General features: G+C 42.5%; 1 protein-coding gene across 1 annotated transcript in view; it reads right to left on the bottom strand.

Moving 5' to 3' along the window:
- The window catches only part of LOC135522885 (sodium channel protein type 4 subunit alpha-like), a 194,370-nt gene that overhangs the window by 25,101 nt on the left and 151,168 nt on the right, over positions 1-18,101 (bottom strand). Inside the window, exons 20-22 of the mRNA XM_064949549.1 lie at positions 14,999-15,172; positions 12,645-12,767; positions 4,673-4,945 (exon numbers count right to left, since the gene is read on the bottom strand). Of these exons, the coding sequence (XP_064805621.1) occupies positions 4,673-4,945; positions 12,645-12,767; positions 14,999-15,172 (570 nt within the window). The remainder of the gene's footprint in view (positions 1-4,672; positions 4,946-12,644; positions 12,768-14,998; positions 15,173-18,101) is intronic.

Genomic DNA, 18,101 nt, shown 5'->3' with positions numbered 1-18,101 from the left:
CACTGCTAAATGCACAACATTCTCTGTAATGGCCTCCATCACTGCTTAAAGCACAACATTCTCTGTAATGGCCTCCATCGCTGCTAAAAGCATAACATTCTCTGACATGGCCTCCATCGCTGCTAAAAGCATAACATTCTCTGAAATGGCCTCCATCGCTGCTAAAAGCACAATATTCTCTGCCTCCATCGCTGCTAAAAGCATAACATTCTCTGTAATGGCCTCCATCAATGCTTAAAGCACAACATTCTCTGTAATGGCCTCCATCGCTGCTAAAAGCATAACATTCTCTGAAATGGCCTCCATCGCTGCTAAAAGCATAACATTCTCTGTTATGGCCTCTATCGCTGCTAAAAGCACAACATTCTCTGCCTCCATCGCTGCTAAAAGCATAACATTCTCTGTAATGGCCTCCATCAATGCTTAAAGCACAACATTCTCTGTAATGGCCTCCATCACTGCTAAAAGCACAACATTCTCTGTCATGGCCTCCATCGCTGCTAAATGCATAACATTCTCTGAAATGGCCTCCATCGCTGCTGAAAGAATAACATTCTCTGTAATGTCCTCCATCACTGCTAAGAGCACAACATTCTCTGTAATGGCCTCAATCGCTGCTAAAAGCATAACATTCTCTGAAATGGCCTCCATCGCTGCTAAAAGCACAACATTCTTAGCCTCCATCTCTGCTAAAAGCATAACATTCTCTGTAATGGCCTCCATCGCTGCTCAAAGCATAACATTTTCTGTAATGGCCTCCATCGCTGCTAAAAGCACAACATTCTCTGTTATGGCCTCCATCGCTGCAAAAGCACAACATTCTCTGTAATGGCCTCCATCACTGCTAAAAGTATAACATTCTCTGAAATGGCCTCCATCACTGCTAAAAGCACAACATTCTCTGTAATGGTCTCCATCGCTGCTAAAAGCATAACATTCTCTGAAATGGCCTCCATCGTTGCTAAAAGCATAACATTCTCTGTTATGGTCTCTTTCGCTGCTAAAAGCACAACATTCTCTGCCTCCATCGCTGCTAAAAGCATAAAATTCTCTGTAATGGCCTCCATCGCTGCTAAAAGCATAACATTCCCTGTAATGGCCTCCATCGCTGCTAAAAGCACAACATTCTATGCCTCCATCGCTGCTAAAAGCATAACATTCTCTGAAATGGCCTCCATCACTGCTAAAAGCACAACATTCTCTGAAATGGCCTCCATCACTGCTAAAAGCACAACATTCTCTGTCATGGCCTCCATCACTGCTAAATGCATAACATTCTCTGGAATGGCCTCCATCGCTGCTAAAAGCATAACATTCTCTGTAATGGCCTCCATCGCTGCTAAAAGCATAACATTCTCTGTTATGGCCTCCATCACTGCTAAAAGCACAATATTCTCTGCCTCCATCACTGCTAAATGCACAACATTCTCTGTAATGGCCTCCATCACTGCTTAAAGCACAACATTCTCTGTAATGGCCTCCATCGCTGCTAAAAGCATAACATTCTCTGACATGGCCTCCAAAAAGCATAACATTCTCTGTCAATGGCCTCCATCGCTGCTAAATGCATAACATTCTCTGAAATGGCCTCCATCGCTGCTGAAAGCATAACATTCTCTGAAATGGCCTCCATCACTGCTAAAAGCATAACATTCTCTGTTATGGCCTCCATCGCTGCTAAAAGCACAACATTCTCTGCCTCCATCGCTGCTTAAAGCATAACATTCTCTGTAATGGCCTCCATCAATGCTCAAAGCACAACATTCTCTGTAATGGCCTCCATCACTGCTAAAAGCACAACATTCTCTGTTATGGCCTCCATCGCTGCTAAATGCATAACATTCTCTGTAATGGCCTCCATCACTGCTAAAAGCATAACATTCTCTGAAATGGCCTCCATCACTGCTAAAAGCACAACATTCTCTGTAATGGCCTCCATCGCTGCTAAAAGCATAACATTCTCTGAAATGGCCTCCATCGCTGCTAAAAGCACAACATTCTTATGGCCTCCATCTCTGCTAAAAGCATAAATTCTCTGTAATGGCCTCCATCGCTGCTAAGAGCATAACATTCCCTGTAATGGCATCCATCGCTGCTAAAAGCACAACATTCTATGCCTCCATCGCTGCTAAAAGCATAACATTCTCTGTAATGGCCTCCATCAATGCTTAAAGCACAACATTCTCTGTAATGGCCTCCATCACTGCTAAAAGCACAACATTCTCTGTCATGGCCTCCATCGCTGCTAAATGCATAACATTCTCTGAAATGGCCTCCATCGCTGCTGAAAGCATAACATTCTCTGTAATGGCCTCCATCACTGCTAAATGCACAACATTCTCTGTAATGGCCTCCATCAATGCTTAAAGCACAACATTCTCTTTAATGGCTTCCATCACTGCTAAATCCACAACATTCTCTGTAATGGCCTCCATCGCTGCTAAAAGCATAACATTCTTTGTAATGGCCTCCATCACTGCTAAATGCACAACATTCTCTTAATGGCCTCCATCGCTGCTAAAAGCATAACATTCTCTGTAATGGCCTCCATCGCTGCTAAAAGCACAACATTCTCTGCCTCCATCGCTGCTAAAAGCATAACATTCTCTGTAATGGCCTCCATCGCTGCTCAAAGCATAACATTCTCTGTAATGGACTCCATCGCTGCTAAAAGCACAACATTCTCTGTAATGGCCTCCATCACTGCTAAATGCACAACATTCTCTGAAATGGCATCCATCGCTGCTAAAAGCATAACATTCTCTGTAATGGCCTCCATCGCTGCTAAAAGCACAACATTCTCTGAAATGGCCTCCATCGATGCTAAAAGCATAACATTCTCTGAAATGGCCTCCATCACTGCTAAATGCACAACATTCTCTGTAATGGCCTCCATCACTGCTAAATGCACAACATTCTCTGTAATGGCCTCCATCAATGCTTAAAGCACAACATTCTCTTTAATGGCTTCCATCACTGCTAAATCCACAACATTCTCTGTAATGGCCTCCATCGCTGCTCAAAGCATAACATTCTCTGTAATGGACTCCATCGCTGCTAAAAGCACAACATTCTCTGTAATGGCCTCCATCACTGCTAAATGCACAACATTCTCTGTAATGGCATCCATCGCTGCTAAAAGCATAACATTCTCTGTAATGGCCTCCATCGCTGCTAAAAGCACAACATTCTCTGAAATGGCCTCCATCGATGCTAAAAGCATAACATTCTCTGAAATGGCCTCCATCACTGCTAAATGCACAACATTCTCTGTAATGGCCTCCATCACTGCTAAATGCACAACATTCTCTGTAATGGCCTCCATCAATGCTTAAAGCACAACATTCTCTTTAATGGCTTCCATCACTGCTAAATCCACAACATTCTCTGTAATGGCCTCCATCGCTGCTAAATGCATAACATTCTCTGTAATGGCCTCCATCGCTGCTAAAAGCACAACATTCTCTGTAATGGCCTCCATCACTGCTAAATGCACAACATTCTCTGTAATGGCCTCCATCGCTGCTAAAAGCATAACATTCTCTGTAATGGCCTCCATCGCTGCTAAATTCTCTGTAATGGCACAAAAAGCACAACATTCTCTGAAATGGCCTCCATCGATGCTAAAAGCATAACATTCTCTGAAATGGCCTCCATCACTGCTAAATGCACAACATTCTCTGTAATGGCCTCCATCACTGCTAAATGCACAACATTCTCTGTAATGGCCTCCATCAATGCTTAAAGCACAACATTCTCTTTAATGGCTTCCATCACTGCAAAATCCACAACATTCTCTGTAATGGCATCCATCGCTGCTAAAAACATAACATTATTTGTAATGGCCCCCATCGCTGCTAAATGCACAACATTCTCTGTAATGGCCTCCATCGCTGCTAAAAGCATAACATTCTCTGTAATGGCCTCCATCGCTGCTAAAAGCACAACATTCTCTGTAAATCGCTGCTAAATGCACAACATTCTCTGTAATGGCCTCCATCGCTGCTAAATTCTCTGTAATGGCCTCCATAAATGCATTCTTTGTAATGGCCTCCATTGCTAAAAGCATAACATTCTCTGTAATGGCCTCCATCGCTGCTAAAAGCATAACATTCTCTGTAATGGCCTCCATCGCTGCTAAATGCACAACATTCTCTGTAATGGCCTTCATCGCTGCTAAAAGCATAACATTCTCTGTAATGGCCTCCATCGCTGCTAAAAGCATAACATAACATTAAAAAAGCACAACATTCTGTAATGGCCTCCATCGCTGCTAAACAACATTCTCTGCATAACATTCTCTGTAATGGCCTCCATCGCTGCTAAAAGCATAACATTCTCTGTCATGGCCTCCATCGCTGCTAAATGCACAACATTCTCTGTAATGGCCTTCATCGCTGCTAAAAGCATAACATTCTCTGTAATGTCCTCCATCGCTGCTAAAAGCATAACATTCTCTGTAATGGCCTCCATCGCTGCTAAAAGCACAACATTCTCTGTCAAGGCCTCCATCGCTGCTAAATGCATAACATTCTCTATAATGGCCTCCATCGCTGCTAAAAATAAAAGCTTGCGACTTCTGGACTGGCATGGTGGGCAGCGTAAAAAAGTATGAGCGAGGAAAAACGTCTCAAACTGTGACTAAAAGGAAAGAGAAAAAAGTCCAACTCACAACTTGTAAGAGGGCAAGGTAACCAGCGCCCACGTTGTCGAAGTTGACCTTGACTCTGGTCCAGTAGAACTGCGTGTCGTTCATGGCCCGGCAGTCGGTCTTGTTGTTGACCATGGACACATTGTGGATGTAGCCCGTCTGGTTGACGCAGCGTCCGTACTTGCCGGCGAACAGATTGACCCCCATGATGCTGAAGATGAGCCAGAAGATCAGGCACACCAGCAGTACGTTCATGATGGACGGGATGGCGCCGATCAGGGCGTTTACCACAACCTGTCGCCATGGAAACACACACGTCAAGCGTCCATCTGCCCCATTCTCCTTTCACATGACACACTCCATACATGATGCCAGTAACTTAATCAGAGAAACTCATACCAGTGTGCACATGCTTGTGCTTGCCCAAAACACGAAGTATATATACATATCAAACTATTCAAACACACTTTGTAGAATAATCCCACCACCTTAAAAATATCACATTTCCAAAATTCATGCAAACTAGTGAAACTGGTAAATGAGATTAAAATGAGAATGTTTGTTTGTCTCATATTCAATCACAAGCAGCAGCAACTTTTTAAAACTACCCTGGTAAGATTTTTCCTGGTTGAGACGAACCTTAAAGTGCTAGACTAGAGGAACAGGGGGGTAGTGTGCAGAGCTAGGAGTTCCTGAGTGTGACTGCTCTAATAGAACGAGTGGATATTGGGATTTAGCCCTGCACATCCTTTAAGTTGTCACAAAGAAATCTGCTGCTCACTCACTCCTCTGTATACTGTAGCCGGGCTGCACTTCCACTTCGCGTTTCCCACTGAGACCCAGACGTTTTCAAGCAGCGTGACGCCTTATCCCATTTGCCAAATTTACAGTGGAGGAGAGCAGCGAGCTCGGCGGACATCAGCCCTCCCATTTCCGACAGCATGCAAATTTCATGGGCAGGAATTCAAATTCATTCCAGTGGATGTCAGGGGAAATTATATACATATTAAAGGGCTACAAGCTAGGCTGACAGCTGTTGACTTAAACTAACACTGTGCAACAGGAGGGAACAATAGCCCAAAATCTTAACTTCAGTGTGCATGAACTGTTCGAGGGGGTTTAAGGATGTGTTTGAGAGAATGAATAATGATTATGGAAATGTTACAGGCTAAACATTCATCTGAATAACTGTACACAGAAATGCATGTAAGAGAAAGTGATAAGAAAATCAACCACTTAAACAAACAGTGGAATAGCAATGAGATTTATATTAATACTGCCAGAAGTGAGAAACAACTTATAAAGTAATATCACAGGCAGGTAAAGATGTGAGAAAGGATAGAAAGATTGCAATGAGATAATGGAAATGCTACATACTAAGTATACATATTATGTACAGTTGAAGTCTGAAGTTTACATACACCTTAGCCAGATACATTTAAACTCAGTTTTTCACAATTCCTGACATTTAATCCTAGTAAAAATGCCCTGTTTTTAGGTCAGATAGGATCATCACTTTATTTTAGGAATGTGAAATGTCAGAATAATAGTAGAGAAAATTAATTATTTCAGCATTAATTTTTATTTATCACATTCCCAGTGGGTCAGACGTTTACATAAACTCAATTAGTATTTGGTAACTACCTGACTGATGTCTTGAGATGTTGCTTCAATATATCCACATCATTTTCCTTTCTCAATATGCTATCTATTTTGTGAAGTGCACCAGTCCCTCCTGCAGCAAAGCCCCCCCACAACATGATGCTGCCATCCCTGTGCTTCACAGTTGGAATGGTGTTCTTGCAAGCCTCCCTCTTTTTTCTCCAAACATAACGATAGTCATTATGGCCAAACATTTTTGATTCATCAGACCAGAGAATATTTCTCCAAAAAGTACGATCTTTGTCCCCATGTGCAGTTGCAAACCGTAGTCTGGCTTTTTTTATGGTGGTTTTGGAGCAATGGCTTCTTCCTTGCTGAGCGGCCTTTCAGGTTATGTAAATATAGGACTCATTTTACTGTGGATATAGATACATTTCTACCAGTTTCCTCCAGCATCTTAACAAGGTCATTTGTTGTTGTGGGATTGATTTGCACTTTTCACACCAAAGTAAGTTCATCTCAAGGAGACAGAACGTGTCTCCTTCCTGAGCGGTATGACGGCTGCGTGGTCCCATGGTGTTTATACTTGCGTACTATTGTTTGTACAGATGAATGTGGTACCTTCAGGTGTTTGGAAATTGCTCCCAAGGATGAACCAGACTCGGGGAGGTCTACAATTGGTTTTCTGAAGTCTTGGCTGATTTCTTTTGATTTTCCCATGATGTCAAGCAAAGAGGCACTGAGTTTGAAGTTAGGCCTTGAAATACATGACTCAAATGATGTCAATTAGCCTATCAGAAGCTTCTAAAGCCATGACATCATTTTCTGGAATTTTCCAAGCTGTTTAAAGGCACAGTCAACATAGTGTATATAAACTTCTGACCCAATGGAATTGTGATACAGTGAATTATAAGTGAAATAATCTGTCTGTAAACAGTTGTTGGAAAAATGACTTGTGTCATGCACAAAGTAGATGTCCTAACCGACTTGTCAAAACTACAGTTTGTTAAAAATACATTTGTGGAGTGGTTGAAAAACTGATTTGAATGACTCCAACCTAAGTGTATGTAAACTTCCAACTTCAACTGTACATGAAGTATATGCATGCACGACACTGCTATATTTATTAGCTTTTCTGGAAACACTTTACAATTATGTGTCCATATTCCTGTGTAATAATGCTGTAACAACATTGATTTAGTAAGAACTGGGCTTTTTAACGGAAACCCCTTGATAAAAACAGGCAATAATGACTATATAAAATAAATCATTCAAACACTGAGATATATTGTATGCTCCAAAAAATTGCTAATTAGTAATACTTTTTTTTCTCTCAGAAAAAGAAGGGGTCAAAATGATTGACACCTCTAAAGATTCTTATTAAAAACGTGATCAAAAGTTTAGTATTTGCTCCCATAATCCTAGCACTTAATGACTACATAAATCTTGTGACATGTTGGATGCATTTGCAGTTCATTTTGGTTGTGTTTCAGATTGTTTTGTGCCGAAGACAGCTAGCCTCCTCTGTTATTGGTAATGGTGAAAGGTTAGCACATCTTTGACCCTCTGTAACTTTCTCACTCATCATTATTCATGATTATCCTTAATCATGGTAGCATTGTCATTAATGTAGAAGTATATAGAAACATATTTTATTCTTATCTATAATAAAAGTGACTCCAAAATGACACAAAACAACAGCCCTTGTTCAACCTCAGGAGGCTAAAGAAATGGGTCTTGTCACCTAAAACCCTCACAAACTTTTACAGATACATAATTGAGAGCACCCTGTTGGGCTGCATTACCACCTGGTAAGGAAACTTCCCCGCACACAACCGCAAGGCTCTCCAGAGGGTGGTGAGGTCTGCACAACGCATACCCGGGGGCAAACTACCTGCACTCCAGGAGACCTACAGCACCCAATGTGACAGGAAGGCCAAAAAGATCAACAACCACCCGAGCCACTGCCTGTTCACCCAGCTACCATCCAGTAGGCGAGGTCAGTACAGGTGCATCAAAGCTAGGACAGAGAGACTGAAAAACAGCTTCTATCTAAACGGACCCCTCCGACGCTGTACGTTAAATTGTGACGTGTCATGATGTAACGTACAGCACGCATAGAGCAACTAATTATCTGTCTTACAGCCTCTCTCCACCAGGTGTAGCACATCTCTCACCGTTTAAAAACAAGAAAGTGACAGGGACAGTGTAATGGGGATACCTAGTCATTTCTTGGTTCATCACTGCAAGCCATCGTGACTCTCAAAAGCCGCAGTTCACTTCTGAAGATAACTTTAGCGCCGCTTTAAAAACTTGTTTCAAATTTGACACAACTCTTCAAATAGGTATGTAATGACACATTTACATTTTAGAGGTTTTAAGGTGATAAGTTGGACAGATCGAATGAAAAACGCAGCTTCCCCACACAACATATCTCTCCTTTTTACTATCACACAATAGGTTTCACTTCCCCACCCACCATTTTTAAAAAGACCTGACGGAGCTCATTGCCTTCTTGAATCATGCAGAGATGGGCATCATGAAGGTCTCGTCATTGATTTTTTCGGAAAGGTGAGAAATTGTGCTTTACAATGGTATTGATATTATGGTATTATATGGTATTACGTTTTTGGGCGCTAAAATAAGGCCAATTGTACGGACCAGCACGATGTACACAAGTGAGTTTGTTAACGTTATGCATTGTAACATTACTGCATGATTGTAGCAGGTTTACTAATGCATTAGTTCTATTAGCTATGTTGACGAGGACGATACTTTAGCTAATATGGGGACAAAGATGTAGGCTGTGTGTACAGGTTATGACATGGTATGGCAAGCTTTTTGGGGGGCTGGTCAAACACAGCTTATGTGTTGTGCGTTGAAGTCCACAAGCGAAGAAAAGAGAAGGAATACAAAGTGGCTGTTATGAGAGTGAACTCTGCTTACCCGTGATCAGGGGTGTATTCATTCTGCCAATTCTGTTGAAAAAATAGTTTCTTAAACAGAAGCAAATGGAACAAAACAGGGATAAACATACCTGAATTTGTCCACTAGAAACTCTTGTTTGCAACTGTTGGACTAATGATTACCTCCTAGATCAGATAGATGCAGTCAAGAGTGTGCAAGGAGTATTGAATGTCACTGTGTGTCACCTCAAATTTGTTTCTCGATCTGTGTGTGCCTATGTTGTAAACTTTCATTCATAGACTAGGTTGTAGCAACCTCATGATGGGTATAGGGACAATTTGAGTATCATGTAGTAGCTTAAACCCATTGCTGTTACATTGAACTAGGTGAATGGAATATGAATGAGAGTCATCCAATGTGCTGTAACAGAAACATGAAAGAAAATTGTCCTCCCTCATCTTAAACGGCACTGACCCCCACTGGTATATACTGTACTTCATACCATCTATTGCATCTTGCCTATGCCACTCTGTCAGTGCCCATCCATATATTTATATGTATATATTCTTATTATAAACGCGAATCCGACCGTCACCCCTGGTGAGACAAAACCACGACTTGTCAGTGAGAGCACCTTTTGCCAGTTGTGTCTGGTCCAGCGACGGTGGGTTTGTGCCCATAGGCAACGCTGTTGCCAGTGATGTCTGGTGAGGACCTGCCTTACAACAGGCCTACAAGTCCTCAGTCCAGCCTCTCTCAGCCTATTGCGGACAGTTTGAGCACTGATGGAGAGATTGTGCGCGTTCCAAGGTGTAACTCGGGGAGTTGTTGCCATCCTGTACCTGTCCTGCAGATGTGGTGTTCGGATGTACTGATCCTGTTACACATGGTCTGCCACCGCGAGGACGATCAGCTGTCCATCCTGTCTCCCTGCAGTGCTGTCTTAGGTGTCTCACAGTACAGACATTGCAATTTATTTCCCTGGCCACATCTGCAGTCCTCATTCCTCCTTGCAGCTTGCCTAACGCACGTTCACGCAGATGAGCAGGGACCCTGGGCATCTTTCTTTTGTTTTTTTCCCAGAGTCAGTAGAAAGGCCTCTTTAGTGTCCTACGTTTTCATAACTGTGACCTTAATTGCCTACCGTCTGTGAACTAATAGCCTGTTAAGGCTCGGAACAATACTACCCCCTTTGGATGAATTGTGTGCCCAGAGTAAACTAAAAACAAAACTGTCAAAAATTGCTAATATATGCATATAATAATTATTATTGAATAGAAAACACTCTAAAGCTTCTAAAACCGTTCGAATTATGTCTGTATGTAAAGCAGAACTCACAGGGCAGCCATTCTCCCAAACTCTCTCTCTCTACTAAGAAAGTTGCCCCAACTTATTAAGTCATCGCCCCCACCCTTCCCAACCAGCTACGGATCTCGGAACAGTTTCTATTTCTTCAGCGGGCTCTCGTCTTTCAATGAGATGTGGAACGGAGAAAATAGCACAAGCTTTGACTGCTTGGCGGGCAAAATACTGAGGTGTCACGAGTTTTCAGGAGCGCTCTCTGGGAAAAGGGTCTTTTTGTTCCAGCTTCCTTGAGGAGAGTTCGTTATGTTTGATTTAATCGCCAATTGTTTTGTACGTTAATAACATCCTAAAGCTTGATTCTGCACTTAACTTGACCAGTTTAGTCGACATATAATATGTAATTTTGAAGTTTTGATGCGCAATTTTCGTGATCAGAAGTCCTTTTTGGGGTAATTCACCTGAAGATGTTAGCATTTGCTAATACATAGACACACCAACAGCAACCAAACGTTATATTAGGTAAGTATAACTCCTTCCATGACATTCTTGTCGAAGACCTTCAAAGGTAAGGGAATATTTATGTTATAAAATTGTATTTTTGTCGACTCCAACATAGCAGAGAAATAATGCTAATGAATAGTGTACGAATTCTGTAACGTTAAAAATAAATGTAACACAGCGTTTGCATTAAGAAGAAGTGTATCTTTCTAAATATATGTAGAACATGTATATTTAGTCAAAGTTTATGATGTTTATTGCTGTTATCTGGCGTTAGCTGCCGGAGACATTTCTGCTACATTTTTTTGAACATGGCTCAATGTAAACGGAGATTTATGGATATAAATTGCATATTAATGAAAAAAAACATAAATGTACTGTGTAACATGTGCTATTACTGTCATCTGATGAAGATTTTCAAAAGGTTAGTGAATTATTTTTCTTTTAATCCTGCGTTTGTGATTGTGCTATTTTGCATAGCAATGTGGCTACATATTGTATGCTTTCCTAGTGGTGGTTTAACATAAATATGTGCTATGTTTTCGCTGTAAAACATTTTAAAACTCTGACATGCTGGGTAGATGAACAAGGTGTTTATCTTTCATTTAAGGTATTGGACTTGTTAATGTGTGGAGGTTAAATATTTTTAAGAATATTTTTGCTTTCCCTGCGCCACCGTTTGAGCTGAACGGGGGGGGGGGTGTTCCCAGTTGGGAACCTGTAGGCTCATCAGGGTACGACCATTCCACAGGTGCATTCTATTGGGTACCAAATCTGACACACAAACAAAACAAACAAATAAATCCCACACGTTTGTAGAGTCACAAACTTCATGTAGCCATTGCGTGGTAAGAATACGGGACCAAATACTCAACTTTTGACGATTTTATTCATAAGAATCGTTACGGGTGTCAATTTTGACCCCTACCTTTTGAGATTTTTTAAAATATATTTTTATTAAACAAAATCACATTCTCTGAGCAATTGAATTAGTATAAAATAATATAATTTCCCTATTTTTTTGGAGAATACTCAGTATTTGAAGTATTTATTTTTTACAATCATTATTGCTCAAGGGTGTCAATAATTTCAGACCCTACCGTATCTGTCAAGGATTTACTTGGAAATTATGTGATGACAATAGGCAATTTTCTGTCCTAACTTAAATATGGTGTAAACATTTGGTATAAGTTACCTGTTTTGATGATTCCTAAATGGTGATGTGGGGCCTAATAATGATTTCACTATGAAAGGTTGAGGTAAAAAATTTAAAAAAAAAAGACAAAAATAAAGCTTAATATGAAATAAAGCTTATCCAAATTGATCAAATTGATAATCTGGATAACGATGTAGTCATGTCATGCTAAGGGGAGAGTTGAGGGTAATTATGAAAACATAATTAGCTCTTCATGCTAATATTGCCACTTTTGGCTCCAAGGGAAAGATTGGCTAGGGATTAGTGGCATTAGCTGGAGAATTAAGAGATGAGCAAATCATGGATTTGATGGCATTATAACACCATAAGAAGAGATATGAGTATTCTAAATAGAAACGGTAAAAATTCTGGTAAGGAAAAGAAAGGGTGGCAACAGAGGTAGAGTGTGACAGATGAGAAGGTTCGAAGACATCAGGAGTGAGGGAGTTGATGAGTTAGAAAAGAGAGCGGAGAGATGACTCTTACCCGCATGCCTTCAAATCGGGACAGTGCTCTTAGCGGCCTCAGAGCTCTGAGGGTTCTAAGTGATTTGATGGCAGCGAAGTCCGAGTAGCCAAGCGTGTTAGCCACTAGGCTCACCAAAGACACCTAGGAGGATGAAGAAAGGGCAAGTACCCACATGGTTAGGGGGGCTGCCACAACCTGTTCAAAGAAATGTCAACACAGTACCTGAAAAGGAACACTGGATCACTCTGGCAAGTCCCTCCGGCTAGCAACTATGTTAAGGGTTTATAAGTCAACCCAGAGTGGGAGCATCGAGGTCGTCCTTTTAATATTCAAGGGGATATAATGTTCAAATTCGGTTATTTCATGGCAGAACATAGAATGGTCACAAAACTTCTGCTTTGATCTGTGTAAGAGAGAAAGGAAGAGAGGTCAATCAAAAGCCGACCTCAAAGCCAACCAGAAACTACAGTTCTAGGTGTCTACTGTGTACAGTCAGTGGGGGTGTTTAGCGGTCAGATTGGGCCTCGCCCTTATGCCGGCAAACCGGGGCGACCACAATGCTCGCAGGGTCCTGAGGACTCGTGGGTGCCAATTTGCTCTACATTGACGCCACTGGTCAACAGGCCAATCACTGATATCTTGCCAACAGTGAATCAAATTACTTACTTACTTACTTTTAAATATGTAGTACAGACTGATCCAATACATACAGGTTTTTACACAAGCAAACTTGCATGTAGTAAAGTGGGTGGTTTTGAATTCCCTTTGCCCCTCACAAATTAATATTAAACTGCCCTCCATGCACTGTCTGAGACTCATACCACAATCAGATAAATGACTGAAATGATTCTCCAAGGTTCACAGACATCTGTGCTTCGTCATGTTGTTTAAATGAATCACTGATTCAAGAGCAGGGGCTTTTTGTGCTCTTATGCCTTGGGGTATAAGAAAATTAATACATCACAACACTTTTGTTGAACACGATCAGCACAGCGCACAGTGATGGACAGAGGGAGTAAACCCACTGGTGATCTTCTTGCCAAAAGGGTTTGGTACTTCAGCACTTGGAGACCTTTTGGCATTACGCATACTGTTTCGATATGAATTCTAACACTTCGGGTGAGGGGGTTGAAAAAGGATTCAGCAAGCACACGTGCACATTGTGATTTCCCCTCCAAATCTATATCAGGAATTTAGAATATTGAATCACTCAGGAGGAAACTGCACATCACCACCAGTGGTATGAAATCCATCGCCACATTTACATTACTTCAGTGTACAATAGGAAGGCATGATCATTTTAAATTCCATGTTTGGTTATCTTTTCAATTCACTTCGTCTCACAATTTACAGGAACAAAAGGCAATGATAAGCGCTGAAGAAACACAGGCAATATGGCAGACTACATAGAACAACATCTGCTGCACATCCTAAAAAAAAGATGCATTAAAGGTATCATCTATCATTAGAAATAGTCCCAACAAGCTGTGTAAGGGGAATATGTATTGACTTGGCAGTTTTCATGGCAATGGTAAAATATGAAGCCATGCCGGAGAAATTTCCCTGGGGGGAAAAATGCTGTTTACATCTATCTAGTCAGCTCTGGCCTCTTTTTCTTTCTTTCTTTCTCTCTCTTCTCTCCTCCTCCTTCTCCCACTCCACCACTCTTCCTCTTCCTTCCCCCCTGCCATCTCTCTCCCTCCCTTTGTGCGGTGTGTCTGTGTGCAGAGAGCAAACACTAATTGCTCAAGGCTCTCTCTCTGCCTAAAGACTCTCTGCCACAGACCAATATGTCCAAACTACTGACGTGAACTCAGCTCTCATGTTTCTCCCCGAGGATAAAGTGGTAACAAATAAGTGACGTATGAACCCAGGGGATTGTGGGGTTGCTAGACTCGCTACAGGGCTGCACTGATTGGACAAAGCGTTTTTGAGAACAGCAGTAGGTCGGTGAGCATTCCAGAAATGTGCCTAATCCTGCACATACTGTACATTATGAGCAGTTTCCCCACGTACAGAATAAGATTCCCTGATAACATTCTCCATTCAGAATCCTTATTAATTTGGGATGAGGTTTTTCTGAATCCGGTCCTATGACTGTCTGGCATAACAGCCAAGCCATCCAGAAAGTGAAGTGCCTCAATAATGTTCAATGTGTTGGAAAACTATTATTGACAGAGTAAGACAAGACAAATCAGGATTCCACATTGTCCAAGTCACAGAGCTTTCAGAATGCATGCGACAAACAGATCGATTGATCGCGTCTGACCAGATTATAAAACACAATCAAGTGAAGTGGGCCGCCGTTTTAGCAAATGACCTCATCGTCTCAACATCATGTCTGAGGGTTTGGAAATAAACATGGCACTTACATCCACAATCAGGAAATCCAGCCAGCACCAGTAGTTAGTGAAGTACTTCTTGAATCCGTATGCAATCCACTTGAGGAGCATCTCCAGAATGAAAATGTAGGTGAAGATCTTGTCGGCGTACTCCAGCACCACTTTGACCACTTTTCTCTGTTCGATGTAGATGTCCTCAAAGGCCTTCGAAAAGACACATGGGGAGACGAGCCATGATTAGGGCTTTTAAAATACTCAATAGGCAATTAGTCTCATGCTGTAATTCTATGGAACGTCCCTAGTCTCGTAATCACTCGGCAATCAATCTTACCATAGCAATATTAATGCAGTGACTTAATGACATACATACTGCCTGTGTGTATCAGTGTCTTATTCTAATCACTAGAAACTGGCAGTATGTATTGTTATGATGTGGGGGAAGGTTAGTGTTAGGACAAACACACTACCAGGATACACTTCCACACTCCATCCCCAGGTGGCAGCAGCAACTGGTATAAATGCTGAGCCAAGCCTATATTTGCACAGATGTGCTGCCAATTAAGGTGATTGTCAGTCAGTGTTCCAGCTGGCATGGCTGTGAGGCTGCTGGCTTTTTTATGTGGCAATTGAGTCTTTAGTTTAGGCATGCCTCCTTGTAGTTTTCTTTTTGTATGTTTACTTACGACACCATCTGAACAAATAATAATCTGCTGGACTGGCCGACAATGGGAGTCAAGACTGAGCTGGCCCTGGACCTGAGGTATAAGGTCTTCTGGGCACAAGCACTGAACACCTGGTCGCATATGCTTATGTCTCACATTTATACACACATCAAATCAGGTTACAGACCATGTAGCTGGGCCTAAGACCCCTAGACATAATGAGTCAGGTTACAGACCATGTAGCTAGGCCTAAGACCCCTAGACATAATGAGTCAGGTTACAGACCATGTAGCTGGGCCTAAGACCCCTAGACATAATGAGTCAGGTTACAGACCATGTAGCTGGGCCTAAGACCCCTAGACATAATGAGTCAGGTTACAGACCATGTAAGACCCCTAGACATAATGAGTCAGGTTACAGACCATGTAGCTGGGCCTAAGACCCCTAGACATAATGAGTCAGGTTACAGACCATGTAGCTGGGCCTAAGACCCCTAGACATAATGAGTCAGGTTACAGACCATGTAGCTGGGCCTTAGACCCCTAGACATAATGAGTCAGGTTACAGACCATGTAGCTGGGCCTAAGACCCCTAGACATAATGAGTCAGGTTACAGACCATGTAGCTGGGCCTAAGACCCCTAGACATAATGAGTCAGGTTACAGACCATGTAGCTGGGCCTAAGACCCCTAGACATAATGAGACAGGTTACAGACCATGTAGCTGGGCCTAAGACCCCTAGACATAATGAGTCAGGTTACAGACCATGTAGCTAGGCCTAAGACCCCTAGACATATTGAGTCAGGTTACAGACCATGTAGCTGGGCCTAAGACCCCTAGACATAATGAGTCAGGTTACAGACCATGTAGCTGGGCCTAAGACCCCTAGACATAATGAGTCAGGTTACAGACCATGTAGCTGGGCCTAAGACCCCTAGACATAATGAGACAGGTTACAGAACATGACTAGGCCTAAGACCCCTAGACATAATCAGGTTACAGACCATGTAGCTGGGCCTAAGACCCCTAGACATAATGAGTCAGGTTACAGACCATGTAGCTAGGCCTAAGACCCCTAGACATAATGAGACAGGTTACAGACCATGTAGCTGGGCCTAAGACCCCTAGACATAATGAGTCAGGTTACAGACCATGTAGCTGGGCCTAAGACCCCTAGACATAATGAGACAGGTTACAGACCATGTAGCTGGGCCTAAGACCTCTAGACATAATGAGACAGGTTACAGACCATGTAGCTGGGCCTAAGACCCCTAGACATAATGAGTCAGGTTACAGACCATGTAGCTAGGCCTAAGACCCCTAGACATAATGAGTCAGGTTACAGACCATGGAGCTAGGCCTAAGACCCCTAGACATAATGAGACAGGTTACAGACCATGGAGCTGGGCATAAGACCCCTAGACATAATGAGTCAGGTTACAGACCATGGAGCTGGGCCTAAGACCTCTAGACATAATGAGTCAGGTTACAGACCATGTAGCTGGGCCTAAGACCCCTAGACATAATGAGTCCGGTTACAGACCATGTAGCTATAAGACCCCTAGACATAATGAGTCCAGACCATGTAAGGCCTACCCCTAGACATAATGAGTCAGGTTACAGACCATGTAGCTGGGCCTAAGACCCCTAGACATAATGAGTCAGGTTACAGACCATGTAGCTAGGCCTAAGACCCCTAGACATAATGAGACAGGTTACAGACCATGGAGCTGGGCCTAAGACCCCTAGACATAATGAGTCAGGTTACAGACCATGTAGCTAGGCCTAAGACCCCTAGACATAATGAGACAGGTTACAGACCATGGAGCTGGGCCTAAGACCCCTAGACATAATGAGTCAGGTTACAGACCATGTAGCTGGGCCTAAGACCCCTAGACATAATGAGACAGGTTACAGACCATGTTACAGACCCCTATGGTCAGGTTACAGACCATGGCTGGGCCTAAGACCCCTAGACATAATGAGTCAGGTTACAGACCATGTAGCTGGGCCTAAGACCCCTAGACATAATGAGTCAGGTTACAGACCATGTTAAGACCCCTAGACATAATGAGTCAGGTTACAGACCATGGAGCTAGGCCTAAGACCTAAGACCCCATAGACATAATGAGTCAGGTTACAGACCATGTAGCTGGGCCTAAGACCCCTAGACATAATGAGACAGGTTACAGACCATGTAGCTGGGCCTAAGACCCCTAGACATAATGAGTCAGGTTACAGACCATGGAGCTAGGCCTAAGACCCCTAGACATAATGAGTCAGGTTACAGACCATGTAGCTGGGCCTAAGACCCCTAGACATAATGAGTCAGGTTACAGACCATGTAGCTGGGCCTAAGACCCCTAGACATAATGAGACAGGTTACAGACCATGTAGCTAGGCCTAAGACCCCTAGACATAGCGAGTCAGGTTACAGACCATGTAGCTGGGCCTAAGACCCCTAGACATAA

Source organism: Oncorhynchus masou, chromosome 30 (assembly GCF_036934945.1).
Source record: "Oncorhynchus masou masou isolate Uvic2021 chromosome 30, UVic_Omas_1.1, whole genome shotgun sequence".
Taxonomy (NCBI): domain Eukaryota; kingdom Metazoa; phylum Chordata; class Actinopteri; order Salmoniformes; family Salmonidae; genus Oncorhynchus; species Oncorhynchus masou.
This window is presented reverse-complemented; position numbering and strand designations above follow the sequence as displayed.